The sequence below is a fragment of the Dendrobates tinctorius genome, unplaced genomic scaffold (genome assembly GCF_039654945.1).
Source record: "Dendrobates tinctorius isolate UK_male_01 unplaced genomic scaffold, ASM3965494v1 ptg000274l, whole genome shotgun sequence".
Taxonomy (NCBI): Eukaryota; Metazoa; Chordata; class Amphibia; order Anura; family Dendrobatidae; genus Dendrobates; species Dendrobates tinctorius.
Genome location: NW_027361941.1, coordinates 3,059,220 through 3,083,667, shown reverse-complemented (window position 1 = coordinate 3,083,667; position 24,448 = coordinate 3,059,220). Strand labels below are relative to the sequence as shown.

At 41.5% G+C, this 24,448-nt stretch overlaps 2 protein-coding genes across 2 annotated transcripts in view; both read right to left on the bottom strand.

Annotated features, from left to right (window-relative positions):
* Window positions 1–10,899: 10,899 nt before the first annotated feature.
* On the bottom strand, window positions 10,900–14,238 carry LOC141072495 (uncharacterized). Its single transcript, XM_073559769.1, has 2 exons — window positions 14,220–14,238; window positions 10,900–13,236 (listed from the first exon to the last, which is right to left on the bottom strand). Exons 1-2 carry the CDS (start codon window positions 14,236–14,238, stop codon window positions 11,204–11,206), a joined length of 2,052 nt encoding a protein of 683 aa, XP_073415870.1. The 3' UTR covers window positions 10,900–11,203.
* A 4,908-nt stretch (window positions 14,239–19,146) lies between these two features.
* Window positions 19,147–24,448, bottom strand: part of LOC141072494 (uncharacterized) — a 46,471-nt gene continuing 41,169 nt past the window's right edge. The window contains exons 6-7 of the mRNA XM_073559768.1: window positions 19,501–19,650; window positions 19,147–19,371 (exon numbers count right to left, since the gene is read on the bottom strand). Coding sequence (XP_073415869.1) covers window positions 19,147–19,371; window positions 19,501–19,650 — 375 coding nt within the window. The remainder of the gene's footprint in view (window positions 19,372–19,500; window positions 19,651–24,448) is intronic.

Sequence of the window (24,448 nt, the reverse complement as noted above, 5' to 3'; positions counted from 1 at the left end):
GCACGTATGCTGGCTGTTTTGTGGCCCACGCTGACATTAAAAATCGACGTCAGCGTGTTTTGCTCATGGACACACGGTCCGTGGAAACACACTGACATGTGCACAGACCCATTCACTTGAATAGGCAAATAGCGCTCCGTTTCTCCCGAGTCTCTCCGCATGGCTGCCCAATGGTATAAAATTCTGTGACACACCTATGATGTCTATATGATCACTGCAAACCCTAGATGAATTCATTGAGAGGTGTAATTAATAAGATGGGGTCACTTATAGGGGGTTCTGCTGTTCTGGCACTTCATGGGCTCTCCCAGTGTGTCATGGCACCTGCAAACCATAACAGTAAAATCTAGCGCTCCTTCCCTTCTGAGCTCTGCCATGCACCTAAACAGTAGTTTACCCCCACATATGGGGTATCAGCATTCTCAGGACAATTTGCACAATAACTCTTGGGGTCTAATGTCTTCTGTTACCCTTGAGAAAATAAAAAATTGGCTTAGAAAACATTTTTGTGGAAAAAAATATTTTTTTACTTTTATGGCTCTACATTATAAACTTCTGTGAAGCACTTGAGGTTCAAAGTGCTCACCACACATCTAGATAAGTTTCCTGGGGGGGGTCTAGTTTCCAAAATGGGGTCACTTGTGGGGGGTTTCCACTGTTTAGGCACATCAGGGGCTCTCCAAACGCGACATGACACCGGCAGACCATTCCATCAAAGTCAGCATTCTAAAACGTCACTACTTCCCTTCTGAGCCCCACTGTGCACCCATACAGTAGTTTTCTGCCACATATGGTGCATCAGTGTACTCAGGACAAATTGGACAACAACTTTTGGGGTCCAATTTCTACTGTTACCCTTGGGAAAATAAAATATTGGGGACTAAAAATCATGTTTGTGGAAAAAATGATTTTCATATTTTCACGCCCACACGCTATAAACTTTAGTGAAACACCTGGAGGTTCAAAGTTCATATCACACATCTAGATAAGTTCCTTGGGGGGTGTATTTTCCAAAAAGGGGTCACTTGTGGGGGTTTCCACTGTTTAGGCACATCAGGGGCTATCCAAACGCAACATGGCGTCCAATCTCAATTCCAGCCAATTTTGTGTTGAAAAAGTCAAATGGCGCTCCTTCCCTTCCAAGCTCAACCATGCGCCCAAACAGTGGTTTACACCCACATATCAGGTATCAGCGTACTCAGAATAAATTGCACAATAACTTTTGCAGTCCAAATTTTCCTGTTACCCTTGGGGAAAAAAAATAATTGGATCTGAAGTAATGTTTTTATGAAAAAAAGTTAAATGTTAATTTTTTTTAAAACATTCCAAAAATTCCTGTGAAGCACCAGAAGGGTTAATAAACTTCTGACATGTGGTTTTGAGCACCTTGAGGGGTGCAGTTTTCAAAATGGTACCAATTTTGGGTATTTTCTATCATATAGACCCCTCAAAGTGACTTCAAATGTGATGTGGTCCCTTAAAAAAAATGGTGTTGTAGAAATGAGAAATCGCTGGTCAACTTCTAACTCTTATAACTTCCTAACAAAAAAAATTTGGTTCCAAATTTGTGTTGATGGAAAGTAGATATGTGGGAAATGTTATTAAGTCTTTTGTGTGACATATCTGTGTGATTAACCCCTTCATGACCAAGCCTATTTTGACCTTAATGACCAGGCCATTTTTTGCAATTCTGACCAGTGTCCCTTTATGAGGTAATAACTCAGGAACGCTTCAACGGATCCTAGCGATTCTGAGACTGTTTTTTCGTGACATATTGGGCTTTATGTTAGTGGTAAATTTAGGTTGATAATTTTTGCGTTTATTTGTCAAAAAATCAGAAATTTGGTGAAAATTTAGAAAATTTTGCAATTTTCAAAATTTGAATTTTAATTCTGTTAAACCAGAGAGTTATGTGACACAAAATAGTTATTAAAAAACATTTCCCATATGTCTACTTTACATCAGCACAATTTTGGAAACAAAATATTTTTTTGTTAGGAAGTTATAAGGGTTAAAAGTTGACCAGCGATTTCTCATTTTTACAATAAAATTTACAAAACCATTTTTTTTAGGGACCACCTCACATTTGAAGTCACTTTGAGGGGTCTATATGGCAGAAAATACCCAAAAGTTACACCATTCTAAAAACTGCACCCCTCAAGCTACTCAAAACTACATTCAAGAAGATTATTAACCCTTCAGGTGTTTCACAGGAACTAAAGCAATGTGGAAAGAAAAAATGGACATTTTAATTTTTCCAACAAAAATTTTCTTTTAGCATCAATTTTTTCATTTTCACATGGGAAACAGGATAAAATGGATCCTAAAATTTGTTGGGCAATTACTCCTGAGTACAACGATACCTCATATGTGGTCATAAACCACTGTTTGGGTGCACGGCACGGCTCAGAAGGGAAGGAGCGCCATTTGACTTTTTGAATGGAAAATATGCTGGAATATTTAGCGGTTGCCATGTCGTGTTTGGAGAGCCCCTGTGTGCATAAACATTGGAGCTCCTCCACAAGTGACCCCATTTTGGAAACTAGACCCCCCAAGGAACTTATCTAGATGCATACTGATCACTTTGAACACCCAGGTACTTCACAAATTGATCTGTAAAAAAAAAAAAATACTTTTTTTTCACAAAAATTTTCTTTTAGCCTCAGTTTTTTCATTTTCGCATGGGCAACAGGATAAAATGGATCCTAAAATTTGTTGAGCAATTTCTCCTGAGTACACCGATACCTCATATGTGGTCATAAACCACTGTTTGGGTGCACGGCATGGCCAGGAAGGCAAGGAGCACCATTTGACTTTTTGAATGGAAAATTGGCTCCAATCGTTATCGGACACCATGTCGCATTTGGAGAGCCCCTGTGCACCTAAACATTGGAGCTCCCCCACAAGTGACCCCATTTTGGAAACTAGACCCCCTAAGGAACTTATGTAGACATGTAGGGAGCACTTTGAACCCCCAAGTGCTTCACAAAAGTTTATAACACAGAGCAGTGAAAATAAAAAATAATTTTTTTTCCTCAAAAATGATTTTTAGCACACTATTTTTAATTTTCACAAGGCTAACAGGAGAAATTGGACCATAAATCTTGTTGTCCAGTTTGTCCTGAGTACGCTGGTACCCCATATGTGGGGGGAAACCACTGTTTGGGCACACGGCAGGGCTCAGAAGGGAAGGAGCGCCATTTGACTTTTTGAAATGCAAATTACTTCCAATCGTTAGCGGACACCATGTTGTGTTTGGAGAGCCCCTGTGTGCCTAAACATTGGAGCTCCCCCACAAATGACCCCATTTTGGAAACTAGACCCCCTAAGGAACTTATCTAGATGTGTAGTGAGCACCTGGAACCCTCAAGTGCTTCACAAAAGTTTATGACGCAGAGCCGTGAAAATAAAAAAAAAAATTTTTCCCTCAAAAAATTATTTTTTAGTGCGCAATTTTTTATTTTCACAAGGGTACCAGGATAAATTAGACCCCAAAATTTGTTGTCCAGTTTGTCCTGAGTACGCTGGTACCCCACATGTGGGGGGAACCACTGTTTGGGCACACGTCGGGGCTCGGAAGGGAAGTAGTGACATTTTGAAATGCTGACTTTGATGGAATGGTCTGCGGGTGTCATGTTACATTTGCAGAGCCCCTGATCATAGAATCATAGAATCATAGAATCGTAGAGTTGGAAGGGACCTCCTGGGCCATCTGGTCCAACCCCCTGCTCAAAGCAGGATTCGCTAAATCATCCCAGTCAGATGTCTGTCCAGCCTCTGTTTGAAGACTTCCATTGAAGGAGAACTCACCACTTCTCGTGGCAGCCTGTTCCACTCATTGATCACTCTAACTGTCAAAAAGTTTTTTCTAATATCTAATCTGTGTCTCCTCCCATTCAGTTTCATCCCATTGCTTCTAGTCTTTCCTTGTGCAAATGAGAATAAAGTTGATCCTTCTACAATGTGACAGCCCTTTAGATATTTGTAGACAGCTATTAAGTCTCCTCTCAGTCTTCTCTTTTGCAAACTAAACATTCCCAAATCCTGCAACCTTTCCTCATAAGACAGGGTTTGCAGACCGGTCACCATTCTGGTCGCACTTTTCTGAACTTGCTCCAGTTTGTTGATGTCTTTTTTAAAATGTGGTGCCCAAAACTGGACACAATATTCCAGATGAGGTCTGACCAAAGAGGAGTAGAGGGAAATAATGACTTCACGTGATCTAGACTGTATGCTTCTGTTAATACATCCTAGAATTGCATTTGCCTTTTTTGCTGCTGCATCACACTGTTGACTCATATTCAGTCTGTGATCTATTAGTATACCCAAGTCTTTTTCACATGTGCTGTCACTTAGCCCTATTCCTCCCATTCTATATATGCTTTTTCCATTTTTATTGCCCAGATGTAGTACTTTGCATTTCTCCCTGTTAAAAACCATTCTGTTAGTTGCTGCCCACTTCTCCAGTTTATTTAAATCTTTTTGAATCCTCTCTCTCTCTTCTCTAGTATTAGCTATCCCTCCTAGCTTTGTGTCATCAGCAAATTTAATCAGTTTACCCTCAATTCCTTCATCTAAATCGTTGATAAAGATGTTGAACAATACAGGGCCCAGGACAGAGCCCTGTGGTACCCCACTTGAGACATTCTTCCAACTGGATGTGCAGCCATTTACGACCACTCTTTGGGTCCGATCACTAAGCCAGTTATGAATCCACCTAACAGATGTACCTAAACTGTGGAACCCCCCCCACAAGTGACCCCATTTTGGAGACTAGACCCCCCAAGGAACTTATCTAGATGTGTGGTGAGCACCTTGAACCCCCAAGCGCTTCACAGAAGTTTATAACGCAGAGCCGTGAAAATAAAAAATATTTTTTTTTCCTCAAAAAAAATGATTTTTAGCCAGCAATTTTTTTTTCCACAAGGGTAGCAGGATAAATTGGACCCCAAAAGTTGTTGTACAGTTTGTCCTGAGTACGCTGGTGCCCCATATATGGGGGGGAACTATTGTTTGGGCACACGTAAGGGCTCGGAATGGAAGTAGTGGCGTTTTGAAATGCAGACTTTGATGGAATGGTCTGCGGTCGTCATTATGTTTGCAGAGCCCCTGATGTGCCTAAACAATAGAAACCCCCCACAAGTGACCCCATTTTGGAAACTAGACCTCCCAAGTAACTTATCTAGATGCCTGGTGAGAACTTTGGACCCCCAAGTGCTTCACAGAAGTTTATAACGCAGATACGTGAAAATTAAAAAAAAAATTTTTTCCACAAAAATATTTTTTTAGCCCCCAATTTTTTATTTTCCCAAGGGTACCAGGAGAAATTAGACCCCCAAAGTTGTTGTGCAATTTTTCCTGAGTACGCTGATACCCCATATGTTGGGGTAAACCACTGTTTGGGCACACATCGGGGCTTGGAAGGGAGGAAGCACCGTTTAACTTTTTGAACGCAAAATTGGCTGGAATCAATGGTTGCACCATGTCGCGTTTGGTGACCCCCTGATGTGCCTAAACAGTGGAAACCCCTCAATTCTAACTCCAGCCCTAACCCCAACACACCCCTAAACACAGCCCTAACCCCAACACATCCCTAACCCTAATTCCAACCCTAACCATAACCCTAACCCCAACAGACCCCGAACCCTAATCCCAACCCTAACCATAACCCTAACCCTAATTCCAACCCTAACCCTTTCCAACCCTAACCCTCTTTCCAACCCTAACCCTCTTTCCAACCCTAACCCTCTTTCCAATCCTAACCCTCTTTCCAATCCTAACCCTCTTTCCAACCCTAACCCTCTTTCCAACCCAGCCCTCTTTCCAACCCTAACCCTAACCCTCTTTTTAACCCTAACCCTCTTTTTAACCCTAACCCTAACCCTCTTTTCAACCCTAACCCTAACCCTCTTTTCAACCCTAACCCTAACCCTAATGGAAAAATAAAAATAAAAATATTTTCTTTATTTTATTAGTTCTGCCTACCTATGGGGGTGATAATCAGGGGGTTTATTTACTTTTTCTTTCATTTTGATCACTGTGAGAGTGATCAAAATGAAAGAATGGAATCTGCAGCCGGCAGATTCGGGCGGGCGCACTGCGCATGCGCCCGCCATTTTCAAAGATGGCGGCGCCCATCATCCGGACCCGAGGGACACCGGGAGGGACGGGGGGACTCAGGAGGTACCGGGGGGGTGAGGAGGGATCAGAGGCTGGCGGGGAGCAGAGGGAATGGGAGGGGGGCAGATGATGACAGCGGCGGCAGATCGCCGCAGTCATTCAGTTGCGGGGGGGCGATCGCCAGTGGGGGGGGTGGAATCGGTGTCTCCAGCCATGTCCGATGCTACAGCAGCGTCGGACATGGCTGGATTGTAATATTTCATCAATTTTCATTGATGAAATATTACTATCGCTCTGATTGGCTGTTTCACTTTTAACAGCCAATCAGAGCGATCGTAGCCACGTGGGGGCGAAGCCACGCCCCCTGTGGTGAATTACAAAGCCCCCTGTATCTGCGGGTCGGGTGACCTTTCAGTGACCCCGGTCACCCGACCCGCAGGGGGGCTTTGAAGTCATGACGCCACATAGGCATCACTGGTCAGATTTGAACCAGGTTTCATGACGCCTATGTGGCATCATTGGTCGTGAAGGGGTTAATGGGCATGAAAATTCAAAATTGGAAAACGCTAAAATTTTCCACCAAATTTCCATTTTTTTCACAAATAAATGCAAGTCATGTCAAAGAAATTTTACCACTAACATGAAGTAAAATATATAATGAGAAAACAATGTCAGAATCACCGGGATCCATGGAAGCGTTCCAGAGTTATTACCCCATAAAGGGACAGTGGTCAGAATTGTAAAAATTGGCCCGGGCATTAACGTGCAAACCACCCTTGGGGGTAAAGGGGTTAATGGCTAACTGAAAAGATGGTAACACATTGCAAGCTTTCCAGACTACTCAGGTCTCTTCAGGCATAGAATAATACAAAATCTGAAGAATCACATAGCACAGACATAATGCAATAGGTAAGACAAATGACGTGAAGTAGAACTATCATTATGGGAGAGGGATAAACAGTGGTGGCCATAAATATTTGAACAGTTCATATATTAGGAGTGTGAAAGTTTTATTGTCCCCTGATAGGGGTCTGGTTCTGTGTTGTGATACCCAACAAGGTCTGAGGAGAAAATTCCTTAATTGATATAAAAAGACATGAATCCATGCGACACATTCATTCCTGCATTGAGAGTGTCAAAGGCTGTCATGAGTTTATACTCCCAGATCCTTCTGTTTCTCTGAGAATTGAAGTTACCTTTTTAATACAAGTAATTTCATGTCCATGGTGCTGTGATCAGGGCTACAAAAATATTTTGCCACAGGTAGATCTATTCTTTTTTCTCTTATTGTGTAGTTGTGAGAATTCATCCTTGTTCTAAGTTTTTGCCCTGTCTCTCCCACATACAGACCCCCAGTTGGTACAAATAATTAAGTACACCACACTTTCATACCTTACACCACTCTTAATTATTTGTGGAGCTACAACATTTGACATTTGCCTTAATTTTTATATCTACACATGGTTTACACAAATGATATTTTCTTGTCTTAACTCTATACTATTTACCATTAGAAGCTGTGTAGTTTTGTAATTATCTGTATGTATACATGATTGATTACCACTTCTGTCTCTGTAAAAACAATCCCCTTTAATCCCTTTCCGACATTGGGCATAAATGTACGCCAATGTCGGACTCCCTTCCATTGATGTGGGCTCCGTCGCTGAGCCCACATCTTTTTCGGCACATGTCAGCTGTCAACTACTCCACCTGTGGCACGAACACAGAGACGGGGTAACAACAAGTGTAGGAAGATGACAGTCCATTGAGTCCATACAAGGTGCAAGGCCAGTTGATCTGAGGAACACAACCTGGCTTCTCCAAACATATCCATGGTTCAGCGATGGTCAATGGAGCAGATCTGTATTCTTCCAACCAAGGCTGAAAACCCCTAGGTTGTTTCCTATGGAATGATAGATCCGTGACCTTCGTGATGGAGCCATGATGTAAATGGCTGCTGTCCTGTCTCTGGTCCTTTTGGGATGTATGGATGTCTTGGCAGAATCTCTCTGGCTGTTTCTCTCTTTGTCTCTTTATACAGAGGCCTGTAACCTATTTGCACACTTAACAAGTGTCCCTCATTCAGTATTTACATAAAGGGTAAGAATGGAGATGAGAACAAGTAGGATTACTTAATTACTTAAACTATTTGCATCAGTTTTCCCTCTCTGCTACAGAAGTCAACAAACTGGCTCCATAACACAAGGCATAATTAGCATATCAGCAAACATCACTAGTGATCAAGGATAAGTGCACAATAAAAGTCAATATCACCGGCTTACACACACAAAAGTCTGTTTTCTTGACCAACCAGAAATCAACACTTAAATTTAAAGCCAATATACAGATAACATTCTATTATTCTTCGTTTGCTAAAAAATAGTTGTCTGGTTAATTAAGGAACAATGCTGCATGCCAAAAGTAAAAAAAAAATGTTTTTAAAAATATTAAAAAATGTAAAAAAAATATAAAAGTTCAAATTCACCCTTTTGCCCCATTTAAAATAAAACAATAAAAAAATATACATATTTGGTATTGCTGCATTCAGAATCACCCGATCTATCAACATAAAAAATGAATTAACCCGATCACTAAACGACGTAATGAGAAAAAACGTAAAAAAATGCCAGAATTAAGTTTTTTTGGTTGCCACACTATTGCATTAAAATACAATAACAGGCGATCAGAAGATCGTATCTGCACCAAAATGGTATCATTAAAAACGTCAGCTCGGCCCACAAAAAAATAAGCCTTCACCCAACCCAAGATCATGAAAAATGAAGATGCGACGGGTGTCGGAATATGGAGCAATTCTTTCATACTTTACCTAATGAAGAGGAGTTATTTTTACTGATATTTGTTTTGGGTCATTTATTTTCTGTTGGTATTTGGTTTATCCTATAAAACTCCCATATAATATTCTCACCTTGAATTTATCCTATAAAACTCCCATATAATATTCTCACCTTGAATTTATCCTATAAAACTCCCACATAATATTCTCACCTTGAATTTATCCTATAAAACTCCCATATAATATTCTCACCTTGAATTTATTCTATAAAACTCCCATATAATATTCTCACCTTGAATTTACCCTAACAAACTCCCATATAATATTCTCACCTTGAATTTATCCTATAAAATTCCCATATAATATTCTCACCTTGAATTTATCCTATAAAACTCCCATATAATATTCTCACCTTGAATTTATCCTATAAAACTCCCATATAATATTCTCACCTTGAATTTATTCTATAAAACTCCCATATAATATTCTCACCTTGAATTTATTCTATAAAACTCCCATATAATATTCTCACCTTGAATTTATTCTATAAAACTCCCATATAATGATCTCACCTTGAATTTATTCTATAAAACTCCCATATAATATTCTCACCTTGAATTTATTCTATAAAACTCCCATATAATGATCTCACCTTGAATTTATTCTATAAAACTCCCATATAATATTCCATCTTGAACGCACGCCGCGTGCATCATGTTTTTGTACAATTTGTGAATAATATATATAGGTTCTCCTCGTCTGAGTTATTTTTGAAGGTCAACAAAATACGATTTTCCTGTAATTCATTTCTCACACTCTAGGTATAATAATGACTTTTCCCTGTGTGGGATTTTTGATGTTTAAAAAGGTTGTCGGTACTTGCTTTCTTGGGTCTCTTGAGATTTTTACATCATGTGAGCCCTGTGCCCAATCAGCGCTGATGTCACTGTCCCCACCTTCGGACAAATCAAGCATCATGAAGCCGTCAGAGAGCAGCCGCAGCCCTGGCTTCATGTTGATGTTCAATATGTCCGAAGGAAGGAGCAGTGAAGCTGCCGCTGATTGGGTGCAGGGCTCGTGTGATGTGAGAACCTCACATAAGCCCCGGGACAGTGAGTCTCAACACCGCTGAAGTGGAGCCGGCACGCCAGCGGAGTATGAGTGTTTTTATTTTAATGAGGCCAAACATAAGGAATGAGTTCACTGAGAAAAAAATATATATATACCGTGTTTTTTGGACTATAAGACACACCTAGGTTTTGAGGAAATTAGGAAAAAAAAAATTGAAGCAAAAAATGTGGTTAATTCTGTACTTAATATCCCTTATCCTGGTATATATGGTCCCCTCATCCCTATTCTGATACACATGGCCCCCTCATCCCTACCCTGGTATACATAGATCCCTCATCCCTATCCTAGTATGCATGGGCCCATCCTTATCCTAGTATGCAGGGTCCCATCCTATTGTGGCATGATTGGCCCCATCCCACTCATGGTATGCAGTGCCCCATCTCATCGTAGTATGCATGGCCCCATCCTTATCCTAGTATGCAGGGTCCCATCCTATTGTGGCATGATTGGCCCCATCCCGCTCCTGGTATGCAGTGCCCCATCTCATCGTAGTATGCATGGCCCCCATCCTTATCCTGGTATGCAGGGCCCCCATCTCTTCCTAGTATGCAGGGCACCATCACTATTTGGGGTATGACTGGCACCCCATTCCAGTCCTGCTATGCAAGCCCAATCCTTATAATTGGCCCCCATCCTGGTATCCATGGCCCCATCACAAAACATTAAGAAAAAAGCATTACACTTACCTACCCGGCGCTCCCTTGCTGAATCCTGCTCTGATACCAGCAACTGCTTTATGCTTGGAAGCAGCACATGGCAGGGACATAATGCGTTGCTCACAAGCAGAGCACAGCTGCTGGAGTACTCGCCGTTAAAACTATTTCACCATTATGAACATAAAAAAGGCTTCTCCCTTATGTGACATCTCTGATGTTTATTAACAGTTGATTTCCAAGTAAAATATTTCCCACAATAAGAAAATGAAAAAGGCTTCTCTGTGTGACTGCTCTGATGTCTAACAAGATTCCCTTTCCGGTTAAAATATTTCCCACAATCTGAACAGGAAAAAGGCTTCTCCCCTGTGTGAGTTCTATGGTGAGTAACAAGCAGTGATTTACGTGCAAAACATTTCCCACATTCTGAACAGGAAAAAGGCTTCTCCCCTGTGTGACTGCTCTGATGTCTAACAAGATTCTCTTTCCGGATAAAATATTTCCCTCAATCTGAACAGGAAAAAGGCTTCTTTCCTGTGTGAGTTCTATGGTGAGTAACAAGCAGTGATTTATGTGCAAAACATTTCCCACATTCTGAACATGAAAAAGTCTTCTCTCCTGTGTGACTTCTTTGGTGTTCATTAAGGTTCCCTTTCTGGTTAAAACATTTCCCACATTTTGAACAGGAAAAATGTTTCTCCCCTGTGTGACTGCTCTGATGGCGATCAAGATGCCATTTCTGGTTAAAACATTTCCCACATTCTGAACAGGAAAATGGCTTCTCCCCCGTGTGAGTTCTTTGGTGACTAACAAGATGCCATTTCTGGTTAAAACATTTCCCACATTCTGAACAGGAAAAAGGCTTCTCTCCTGTGTGAGTTCTTTGGTGTTCATTAAGATTCCTTTTCTGGTTAAAACATTTCCCACATTCTGAACAGGAAAATGGCTTCTCCCCCGTGTGAGTTCTCTGGTGACTAACAAGATGCCATTTCTTGTTAAAACATTTCCCACATTCTGAACAGGAAAAAGGTTTCTCTCCTGTGTGAGTTCTTTGGTGTTCATTAAGATTCCCTTTCTGGTTAAAACATTTCCCACATTTTGAACAGGAAAAAGGCTTCTCCCCTGTGTGAGTTCTTTGGTGTATATCAAGATTCCCTTTCTGGTTAAAACATTTCCCACATTCTGAACATGAAAAAGTCTTCTCTCCTGTGTGAGTTCTTTGGTGTTCATTAAGATTCCCTTTCTGGTTAAAACATTTCCCACATTTTGAACAGGAAAAAGGTTTCTCCCCTGTGTGACTGCTCTGATGGCGATCAAGATGCCATTTCTGGTTAAAACATTTCTCACATTCTGAACAGGAAAATGGCTTCTCCCCCGTGTGAGTTCTATGGTGACTAACAAGATGCCATTTCTGGTTAAAACATTTCCCACATTCTGAACAGGAAAAAGGCTTCTCTCCTGTGTGAGTTCTTTGGTGTTCATTAAGATTCCTTTTCTGGTTAAAACATTTCCCACATTCTGAACAGGAAAATGGCTTCTCCCCCGTGTGAGTTCTCTGGTGACTAACAAGATGCCATTTCTTGTTAAAACATTTCCCACATTCTGAACAGGAAAAAGGCTTCTCTCCTGTGTGAGTTCTATGGTGAATAAGAAAAAGTGATTTTTTGTGAAAACATTTCCCACATTCTGAACATGAAAAAGGCTTCTCTCCTGTGTGCGTTCTATGGTGTGTAACAAAATCTGATTTATGTGTAAAACATTTCCCACATTCTGAACAGGAAAAAGGCTTCTTTCCTGTGTGAGCTCTCCGGTGTCTATCAAGAACCGATTTCTGATTAAAACATTTCCCACATTCTGAACAGGAAAAAGGCTTCTCCCCTGTGTGAGTTCTATGGTGAGCAACAAGCAGTGATTTACGTGCAAAACATTTCCCACATTCTGAACAGGAAAAAGGCTTCTCCCCTGTGTGCATTCTGTGGTGTGTAACAAAATTAGATTTCTCATTAAAACATTTCCCACATTCTGAACAGGAAAAAGGCTTCTCCCCTGTGTGCGTTCTATGGTGAATAACAAAATTTGATTTACGTGCAAAACATTTCCCACATTCTGAACATGAAAAAGGCTTCTCACCTGTGTGAGTTCTATGGTGAGTAACAAGCAGTGATTTACGTGCAAAATACTTCCCACATTCTGAACATGAAAAAGGCTTCTCCCCTGTGTGAGTTCTATGGTGAGCAACAAGCAGTGATTTACGTGCAAAACATTTCCCACATTCTGAACATGAAAAAAGCTTCTTTGCCTTAGGAGCAGTTTGTTTTTCATTGCCTCTTTTGTGACTTTGATTCTCCTTAGTAGTCAGTAATGAATCAGAAGATGGGACCTGTTTCATAGGAACAGATGACAGATCTTTGCTGTGAATGGATGATGGTATATCTGGAGTAATGGCATTCACTTCAGTTGTATCTTGTAGGATCTCAAGATCATCAGATTTAAAACTTGAAGATGTCAGCTGTCCCTCTGATCTCCTGGTACAGTCATCTGCTAAGATAAAAAAATCAATTATTTTTAATAAAATATCCTTGAGTTTAATATTTTTGAACATTTCTACTTAAACTGTACATAAAAATGGCAAGCTATGTAAAAACTTTAATTATTTACCAAGACAATGACAGTTCACAGTCTAATAGAAAACCTTGCTGGATGAGCCAGTAGTGTGTGGTGTTCAACTGTTTGTTCATTCTGCCTCCCAAATTTCAAATATAAAGAAACCAATCAATGTTATGTAGGTGAAAATAATACCAATTCTCATCTCACAAAAAACAAGTCCCCACTCAGGTCCATCATCTGTCAATGGAAAAACAGAGGTTCCCGCACTATTAGTGGCTCAAAGGCTGTTGAAAAGCAGCAAGGTTTCTATAAACCAATCCGGCAAAATCCGCTCTCACTTCGGAGTCTTGCAGTGTGCGCAAACAACATTTAGGATCCCTGTATTTAGTAATATTATAGTGAGAAGAATCCACTTAATTTGTGGTGTGTGTCTCCTGGAGCACAATCTGGGCACTATGTGCTGGGTAAGAAAATGGCAAATGTGTAATTTTCACTCTCCAACATCCACTGTGTGTTAATTTCCAGAAAGTGGCTGTGGAGTCAAAATATTCAATCCTCCTACACACGTGGTCAAAATTGTTGGTACCCCTCGTTTAATGACAGAAAAACCCACAATGGTCACAGAAATAACTTGAATCTGACAAAAGTAATAATAAATAAAAATGAAAATGAGCAAATGAAAGTCAGACATTGCTTTTCAACCATGCTTCCACAGAATTAAAAAAAAAATAAAAATCATGAAATAGGCCTGGACAGAAATGATGGTACCCTTAACTTAACCGCTTCATGACCACCAACGTTAGATAAACATCGGCGCTAGCAGGACTTTGTGCAGCGTGGACGTTTGTCTACGGTCGGCAGTTTTGTGCTCATCGGGACCCCACGTACCTTATAACTAGGGGATTTCACCGCACAACGCTTCTTGTGATCCATGACCTCATCGAGACCTGATTTGTTCAGGTCCTGATGACATCAGCGTCACACCAGCCAATGAGTCAAATCACTAGGAAAGTTTGCTGCAGCAATCAACTTTCCCGGGCGATCTGCCCCATAAAAACGCTGTTTCTCCTCAGATCTCCTGTCAGTGAGAGATTAGAGGAGAAACAGTGTTACAAGTGCTGCTGGGAACAGCTGTGTCAGTCAGCGATTGTGCTATAAAGTAACAATACAGATAAGGCAGGTTAGGGTTAGTGCTATAGTTAGGGTTAGTGTTGGGACTAAAGCTAGGGTTTCTTCTAAAGTTAGGGTTAGGCTAAAGAATTAGGCTTTACTCAAATGCTTCCCCAATTATTTGGTCACGTCGTAGTTTTCAATTTTCGGTAAAAAAATAAAAATGAATAAAATGGTCCGTCAGTATTATAGTACAGAGGAGGCTTATACACTTTTATGTTCTGACAGTGAAGAAAGTGCAGTGTCAGATGGTGATGTGGATTACGAGGGCTTTAGTAGCAGCGACAGTGATAGCTCAGAAATGAGCAGTGATTCTGGTCCATCCTCACACACAAGGACCAGTACAACAAGAAGGACAAATAGCGCTTCTGGAGAAATGTCTCCAACTCAGGGAACAATGCCCAGTACTAGCGCTGTCCCTAGTGCTCGGGAATTGCCGCACACCAATGTCCAAGGGGCTTTGCCTCTTGATGTAGCATTTCCCAGATGGGAGGCTTCGGATTCGGCTACTCCATTCATCCCTAATTTTAATGCCATTCTTGGTATAAATGTGGAGGTGGAAAATTTTGGACCAATTATTTTTTTAAATTTGTTTCTGACAGATAGCTTGCTAGAGCATATTGTCCTACAAATTTATATGTGTCCCAATTCATCAGCCAGAATCCACGATCCGATTATGCTAGGTCAAATTTATGGACACCAACTAATGTCCTAGAAATGAAAAAATTTTTAGGACTTACATTCATTATGAGGCTTGTTAAAAAAACGAGCATTCGGTCCTATTGGTCCAACCGCCCTGTTCAAGCCACCCCTATGTTTCCTGCCGTTCTCCTAGGACCCATTATGAAATGCTCATGAGATTTTGGCATTTTAATGACAATAGTCAATGCCTGCCCAGAGATGCCCCAGAACATGACAGACTATTCAAAATCAGACCCATCATCAAAGACTTGACAGAAAAGTTCTTAAAGCTCTACACCCCAACAGAAAACATTTCCATTGATGAGCCCCTTGTAAAATTGAAAGGAAGACTGCACCTCAAGCCATTTATTCCTTCTAAGAGGGCAAGGTTCGGAATAAAGCTCTATAAAATGTGCGAGAGTTCAACCGGATACACATCAGCTTTTCACATTTATGAGGGGAAAGATAGCCAAGTAAACCCACCAGGAGGCCCTACTTATCTGGGGACATCTGGAAAAATGGTTGGGGAGCTGATAACTCCATTTTTACAAAAAGGCTACAATCTGTATGTTGACAACTACTACACCAGCATACCCCTATTTAAAAGTCTGGTTGAACATAACATAGGGGCTTGTGGGACCATTCGCAAAAACCGTCAGGGGTTTCCACAATCATTGGTCAGCAAAAAGTTCTGAAAGGGGCAGTCAGGGGCTTTACACAATGGAGAGCTGCTTGTCCTTAAGTATAAGGATAAAGATATTTTTATCCTGCGCTCGATCCACACAGATGCCACAAGGGCCACTGCAGACCAACAGGGATCCACTACTCCAAAACCTGTGTCTGTCATTGACTACAACAAATATATGGGGGTGTGGACCTTGCAGATCAGGTTCTACAGCCATACCAGGTATCAAGAAAATCATATATCTGGTATAAAAAGTTAGTCATGTATTTGTTTCAGGTGGCCACATATAATTCTTTTGTGTTATACAAAAAAGCCGGAAATGCAGATACTTTCCTTCATTATCAGGAAAAGGTCACTGAAAATCTTGTTTTTGATAATTTTGTCCCCGCCAATCCTTTAGAATGTGAAGATGTGAGAAGACTCACTGAGCGACATTTTATTGCACTCATCCCAGTAACTGAAACAAGAAAGAACCCCCAGAGAAGATGTTGTGTATGTTCCTAGAGAGGAATGAGGCATGATCCCCGCTATTATTACCCACAATGCCCATCACTGCCAGCCTTATGCCTCCATGACGGCTTTACAACCTTCCACACAGAACCACGTTTTTGAACTGTTTTGACATTCAAGCATTTGGTTTATTTAGTGACAGACACATTTGAGTAGAGCTGACGTAACAATTTCCGGGGGTAGGTGGGGGGAGGTCTCCAGAGACACAAGCTGGGCACAATATATTGGGCACTACAATGACATTTTGGCAATTTTTGCTCTGAAACTTCTACGAGTTTCTGGAAATCATCCATGTAGTGAAAATGGTCACTATATCCATAGATGAATTCCCAGAGGGGTGTCATTTCCAAAATGGGGTCACTTCAGGGGGGAATTCATCTATGGGTGGAGTGACCCTTTACCTATCTACCTATTTTCCAATGTAAAATCTGGGGTTAAAACAACATTTTAGTGGTAAAAATGTAATTATTTCTTCTTCACTGCCCAATGGTATAATTTTCTATGGAACAGCGGTGGTGTCAGTATGCTCACTGCACCACTAGAAGAATTCATTCAGGGAAGTATTTGGTAAAATGTAGTCACTTTTGGGGGCTTATGCTGTTCTGGCACCTCAGGGGCTCTGACAATGTGACATGTCACCCACAAACAATTCCAGCAAAATCTGCTCTCCAATATGGCGCTCCTTCCCTTCCAAGCTCTGCCATGCGCCCAAGCAGTGGTTTACCCCCACATATGGGGTATCGGCGTGCTCAGGAAAAATTGCACAACAAACTGTATGGAGCAATTTCTCCTGTTACCCTTATGAAAATGCAAAATATGGAGCCAAAAAGATTTGTGAAAAATCTTTTTTTTTTTTTCTTTTATTTGCATGGCGCCATGTTATAAACATCTGTGAAGCACCTGTGGGTTCAAGGTGCTCAATACACATCTGGATAAGTTCCCTAAGGGGTCTAGTTTAAAAAATGGGGTCCCTTTTTGGGAGTTTCCACTGTTTAGGCACATCAGGGGCTCTCCAAACACGACATGGCAACCACTAATTATTACAGCATATTTTACATTCAAAAAGTCAAATGCTGCGCCTTCCCTTCCGAGCCCTGCCGTGCGCCCAAACAGTAGATTTCCCCCACATATGGGGTATCGGCATGCTCAGGAGAAATTGCAAAACAAAATGTATAGTCCATTTTCTCCTGTTACCCTTGTGAAAGTAAAAAAAATTAGGTGTAAAGGAAAATTTGTGTGAAAGAAAAGTAAATGTTTATTTTTTCCTTCCACATTCCATTCATTCCTGTGAAGCACCTGAAGGGTTAATAAACTTCTTGAATGTGGTTTTGAGCCCCTTGAGGGGTGCACTCTTTAGAATGGTGTCACTTTTAGGTATTTTCTGTCATATTGACCCCCCAAACTCACATCAAATGTGAGGTGGTCCCTAAAAAATGGTTTTGTAAATTTTGTTGTAAAAATGAGAAATCGCTGGTCAACTTTTAACCCTTATAACTTCCTAACAATAAAAATTGATATAGTTGATATAGATGCTACTGCGCAGGCGCCGCCATCGCCGGTGACATTTTGCTGGATGTAATTTTTTTCTAAGCCTCACAATAGCCACAATATTATAGGCATTATCACCAATAATATCAATGCTATTATATGCATTATGTAATAATGGGGGCAGGTCAGTGAGGGGTCAGCGACCTGTCATAAGCCAATACAGATGAGTATGTAATCAGAGCACCACATAAAGCCCCGCCCACAGCCCCGCCCACAGCCCCGCCCCAGAGAATGAGAATCTCATTAACTGAAAACTACAAATACAGATTACACAACAGTAAACCAGAGTTGCCCTCATTTATGGTGGACCATTGGAGCTACTATGGATCCTGAGCAGAAGATTAGAGGAAATAATATTGCTCCCCATTTCAGGAGAGATTGTGCAGTAATCTGAATTCCTTATGACCAAAAACAATGTAATTGGTTGTAAGTTCTATAGAAAAGGGCTTTCAATGCCCAAAGTCATTTGAACAGTTTTGGGTGGAGGAGAATGTTGTGGTCTAGAGGCAAAATGGTGATCATGGTAATACGGCCGGACTACACCACCGATAAAGCAGCCACAGCCGGTGACTGAGAGGAATCTGTGACTTCTCTGCATTCAATGGTTACTACTCACCTGGGTAGTCATATGTGGGAATCTCCTCTTTACACCACTCATCATCTCTCACATCTGTCTCTGTAGTATTAATATGGGTCAGATCTTCACCCTGAAACAAATATTGTAAAAGTCACAGACAGATGGAGAAGTCCCATCTATGATCAGCTCTAATCCTGCCATCTCCACCGCTCTCATTACACAAGTATAAAACATATAATACTGGTGGATAAAACAAGACTGAGCACAAGACCTTCACAGCCGTCTACACATCATAGGGGAGATCTCCTGACACCTTCTCTCCATCTACCTGATGATCCTGAGGAGCACTGGGATCTTCTTGGTTACAGTCCTGTGGAAGAAGAGGACGGGGACATCTCTCTGGTGTTGTCCTCTTACTGGATAGATCTGGAGAAAACACATACAGGGACTGAATTCATTCTCTACATACAGATAATTATAGGCCGTGTGTATTTAGTCCTGTCTGTTACCTGGTGATGTGAGGGGCTGGGGAACCTCCATTATGACGTCCTTGTACAGATCTCTGTGTCCTTCTAAATACTCCCACTCCTCCATGGAGAAATAGACAGCGACATCCTGACACCTTATAGGAACCTGACACATACAATGATACCGTCATCCCCCGATCCCTTCATAGTGTTACTGTATAATGTCCCAGCATTCTCAGCAGTGTCACCTCTCCAGTCAGCAGCTCAATCATCTTGTAGAGGAGTTCTAGGATCTTCTGGTCATTGATGTCCTCATGGATCAGGGGGTGAGGTGGAGGCCCCGTGATTGGGCTCAGGAGTCTTCCCCATTCCTCAGACACAGGGTCCTGACAGCGATCACTAGAGGTCTTCTTCACCACTGTGTAATCCTGGTTATGGAGAGACACATTAATAAATCTCACTCCAGACATTTCCAGAGTCCTCACCTCTCCAGTTCTGTCCATCTGTTATTCCCATAGATAAGAATGATGTAATGTGACGTCATCAGAATCTCTCACCTCTCCAGTGAGACGGAAGAGGATCTCTAGGGTGAGGTGTAACATCCTCTCCGCCATCTTGTCTCTGTCCATATCCATCCTTGATGGGTAAATCAGGAAAATTTTCTTCTGTAGAAGATTTTCACTGAGAGGATCCGATATTGTAGAGACCTGAATGAGAAGAAGATGAGCCGATGTAACACCATAAGAATCCTGTGTAATAATACAATTACTGGAGATAATAAGGGAAACATATGAGGAGATTTATTATCTTACAGGGTTTAGTTTTCTTCCCTGACATCTACTAATAAAACCTATATATTTAGGCCACAGACAACAAGCAGTTTCCTCCTCGGAGTCGGCAGCTGAACACGTTCCTCATAGACTCATCTTCCATAACGCTAATTCTCGTCTCATTACCGACACTGGAATCGGCATTAGCAATACTGCAGGAGATATTCATTACACGCGACATGAGAAATAACTCCTTCATGATGAGGACGACATCTTCATCTTCTACTGTGGCTCTAGAGACAGATTTGGCCAGAGTCGGTCACTGCCTCCATCCCCACCGGCCGTCTATATGAAGGTTTCCCGTCTTCCCCGCACTGGAATCTTCTATCACGTTAGATCTCAGCTCTGAGTCACACACAGAAGTTTGAGGCTTTTAGAAAAGATTTTTAGTTTCCACAAACACAACGGACAGAAATGATCTGATCCCAAAGTCTCCATGTACAGTGATTTATGGGGTTTATTTCTGGCCTTAGTCTTTCCTATATTACATGAAAAACTCCAGAAAAAGCCGATATTAACACCTTTCCTACATTAGACGTACTATTCCGTCCATGTGACCTGGGACCTAAGTCCCAAGGACAGGATAGTACGTCTAGCGTGTTCTGCTGCACTCACGGGGGGAACGCAGCTGATCGCGGCCGGGTGTCAGCTGATTATCACAGCTGACACCCGACACTATGTATCAGGGGCGGTCACGAACTGCCCCGACACGTTAACTCCTGGCACACTGCGATCAAACACGTTCGCAGTGTAACGGGGGTTTAGGGATGCATCGGCAAGGAGGCTCCCTCCGTGCTTCCCTGAGACCCCCACAGCAGCGCGATGTGCATCACTGCTGCGGGGGCCTCCTTCCCTGCAGGTCCCCGAATCCAAAATGGCGGCGGGGACCTTCGGGGCCTGCAGGGAGGCGGCTTTCTCATGCCTGCAAAGCGCCAGCATGAGGAAGACTGCAGCACTGTCTGTGACAGATCGCTGATCTCTCACAACGATCTGTGATGTGACAGATCAGCGATCTGTCACATGACATTTATGTCCCCCCTGGGACAATGTAATAAAGTTAAAAAAAAAGTTTAAAAATAATTTATAAAAAAATCACTAAATAAATTTAAAAAAAATATATATATATATATTCCCTAATAAATTCATTTTTTGAAAAAAAATAAAAATAAAAGTACACATATTTGGTAGCTCTGCATCCGTAACTACCCGCCCTATAAAACTGTCCCACTAATTAACCCCTTTGTTGAACCTCTTAAAAAATAAAAATAAAAAACGAAGCAAAAAATAATGCTTTATCATCATACCGCCGAACAAGAAGTGCAATAACGCGCGATCAAAAAGACGGATATAAATAACCATGGTACCGCTGAAAACATCATCTTGTCCCGCAAAAAACGAGCCGCCATACAGCGTCATCAGCAAAAAAATATAAAAGTTATAAAAGTTATAGCTCACAGAATAATTATTTTTTATATAAAATTGTTTTCAGTGCATAAAAGCGCCAAAACATAAAAAAAGAGATAAATGAGGTATCACTGTAACCGTACTGACCCGAAGAATAAAACTGCTTTATCAATTTTACCGCACGCGGAACGGTGCAAACGCACCCCCCAAAAGAAATTCAGGAAACGCTGGTTTTTGTTCATTCTGTGTCCCAAAAATCGGAATAAAAAGCGATCAAAAAATGTCACATGCCCGAAAATGGTACCAATAAAAATGTCAACTCGTCCCGCAAAACATAAGACCTCACATGACTCAGTGGGTCAAAATATGGAAAAATTATAGCTCTCAATATGTGGTGATGCAAAAACTATTTTTACAATAAAAAGGGTCTTTTAGCGTGTGACAGCTGCCAAACATAAAAACCGCCATAAATAGTAAATCAAACCCCCCGTTATCACCCCCTTACTTAGGGAAAAATAATAAAATAAAAAAAAAATATTTCCATTTTCCCATTAGGGCTAGGGTTATGGTTAGGGGTGTGTTGGGGTTAGGGATGAAGTTAGAATAGGGGGGTTTCCACTGTTTAGGTACATCAGGGGCTCTCCAAACGTGACACTGCGTCCGATCTGAATTCCAGCCAATTTTGCATTGAAAAAGTCAAACAGCGCTCCTTCCCTTCTGAGTTCTGCCATGCGCCGAAACAGTGGTACCCCCCACATATCAGGTATCAGCGTACTCAGGACAAATTGCACAATAACTTTTGCAGTCTAATTTCTCCTGTTACCCTTGGTAAAATAAAAAAAAATGGACCTGAAGTAATTTTTTTGTGAAAAAAAGTTAAATGTTCTTTTTTTTAAAAAAATATTTAATAAATTCCTGTTAAACACCTGAAGGGTTAATAAACTTCTTGAATGTGGTTTTGAGCACCTTGAGGGGTGCAGTTTTTAGAATGGTGTCACTTTTGGGTATTTTCTATCATATAGACCCCTCAAAGTGGCTTCAGATGTGATGTGGTCCGTAAAAATAAAATGGTGTTGTAGAAAATGAGAAATCGCTGGTCAACTTTTAACCCTTATAACTTCCTAACTAAAAAAAATTTTGATTCCCAAATTGTGCTGATGTAAAGTAAACATGTGGGAAATGTTATTTATCAAGTTTTTTGTGTGCCGTATCTCTGTGATTTAAGGGCAAAAAAATTCAAAGTTAGAAAATTACGAAATTTTCAAAATTTTTGCCAAATTTCCGCTTTTTTCACAAATAAACACAAGTTATATGAATGAAATTTTACCACAAATATGAAGTGCAATATGTCATGAGAAAACAATGTCAGAATCACCGGGATCCATGGAAGCGTTCCAGAGTTATTACCTCATAAAGGGACAGTGGTCAGAATTGTAAAAATTGGTCCGGGCATTAACGTGCAAACCACCCTTGGGGGAAAGGGGTTAAAATGTTTCTAAAGAAAAATTGGCTCCAACAATTCTTGTAAGAAGAAAAAAATAAGCAAAAAGCAGAAGACACATGTGCACACACTGCGGATTGGTCTGCGGATTCTTACCTGCGGTTTTGCCACCTGGACAATGGAATAGGTGGCAAACCGCAGCAGAGTCCGCAGAAACCATTGACATGTCAATTCTTTCTGCGGATTCAAAACCGCAGCTTTTCCGCAGTTAAAAATCCGCAGCATCTGCACAGCAGAATGTAAATCCCATAGGATAACATGCTACTGTCCACTGTCTGCAGAACTGCTGCAGATCCGCAGCGGCCAAAACCGCAGCAAAAACCGCAGCAAAAACCGCAGCAAAAACCGCAGCGTGTGCACATAGCCTGAGGCTTCAACAAAAACCCTGAACATTTATTAAAAAGAAATGAATCTTTTTGGGACCCAGAACATAGATGTACACCGCAGGGACGGCACAGATGAGGCTTCAACAAAAACCCGGACAGTTTAACCACTTGCTGCTGTGAAAAGCAAATATGACATCTAAGAAGGTGTGACAGAGTTTGGCTGAATGCCCCCCGCCCCCAAGTACTCGATAGTATGGGGCGGCCTAGTTACTCCGATACTTACATGCCTAATAATGGGGTCTGGGCTGCAATGTATGAAGGTCTATTAGGCCGGGCCAGAGGCAGCGTCCAATAAGTTACCTTATAACGCCCCCATACACATTAGACTAAAGTTCCATGAAAGCTCTGATTTTGGGGGGGTTTGGCCGAGATATAATGTATTTGGGGGCCTCCCGACAGATGATGTCAGGGCAGAGAAGGATCTGGCATCCTGAATTTCAGAGGATAATCCGTTTGCTCTTCCTGTAGATAATCCTCCTCTAGAGGAGTCTGGAGGCGACTCTCTCATACAGACCACAGGAACGCTGGAATATTTGTGTGTATGGGGGAGTCGGGAGAGATCGCCGTCTGCCAAATGACCGTTCAGCCAACTCTGATCTCATGTGTATGGGGCCGTTAGTATTACACTGACAGGCAGTGATGATACACGGCACTACAGTAGTACAGGGCATCACCGGAGCCATCAGAGGCTTGTATGTTGTGTGATCGCACTGATCAGAGGGGTTTAAAAAGGTTTAAAGTGGAAAAAATATCACAGTTTCAGCAACAAGAAATATCCATCACTATATGGAAAGCAGAGTCACTGCACAATGTTAGTTACGTCACGTCCATAACTACTTTATTATACTCTATTATCCTGTACACAGTGGAGTAGATAGAAATCACAGATCCCACAGCAATAGCTGGAATTGGGTCCTCCAGCGTAAAGAAAAAAACCTTTATCTATATATAAAGCTGAGTGTATGTATGTATGTATGTATGTGTGTGTATCAAGCCACGCCCACTCCATATAGCAACCAATCACTAAGCATCTTTCATTTCACCACAGCTGTTTAAAAGAAGCTGAGCTGTGATTGGTTGCTATGAGCAACAATTTTCCCACTCCACAACACCTCAGCAGACACTGACCGGGTGGGAGAAATCTAGCATCCCCGGGAACATGAGCTCCCAGCCATTGTCTGGCCCCAGAAAGGAGCAGAGAGCACATGACAGAAATGAATCAACACCTCCTCTATTCCTGCCACACTCTATTGTTAGCGGCGTAGAAAATCGTTTCATCAGCGGCCGCACACAGAGCAACACTGCCAGGTTACACAACAGCACATCTCCAGGAACTCCCTGCTCAGCGCCACCCAGCTTGGGACTATGGGATGGAGGATGTGTG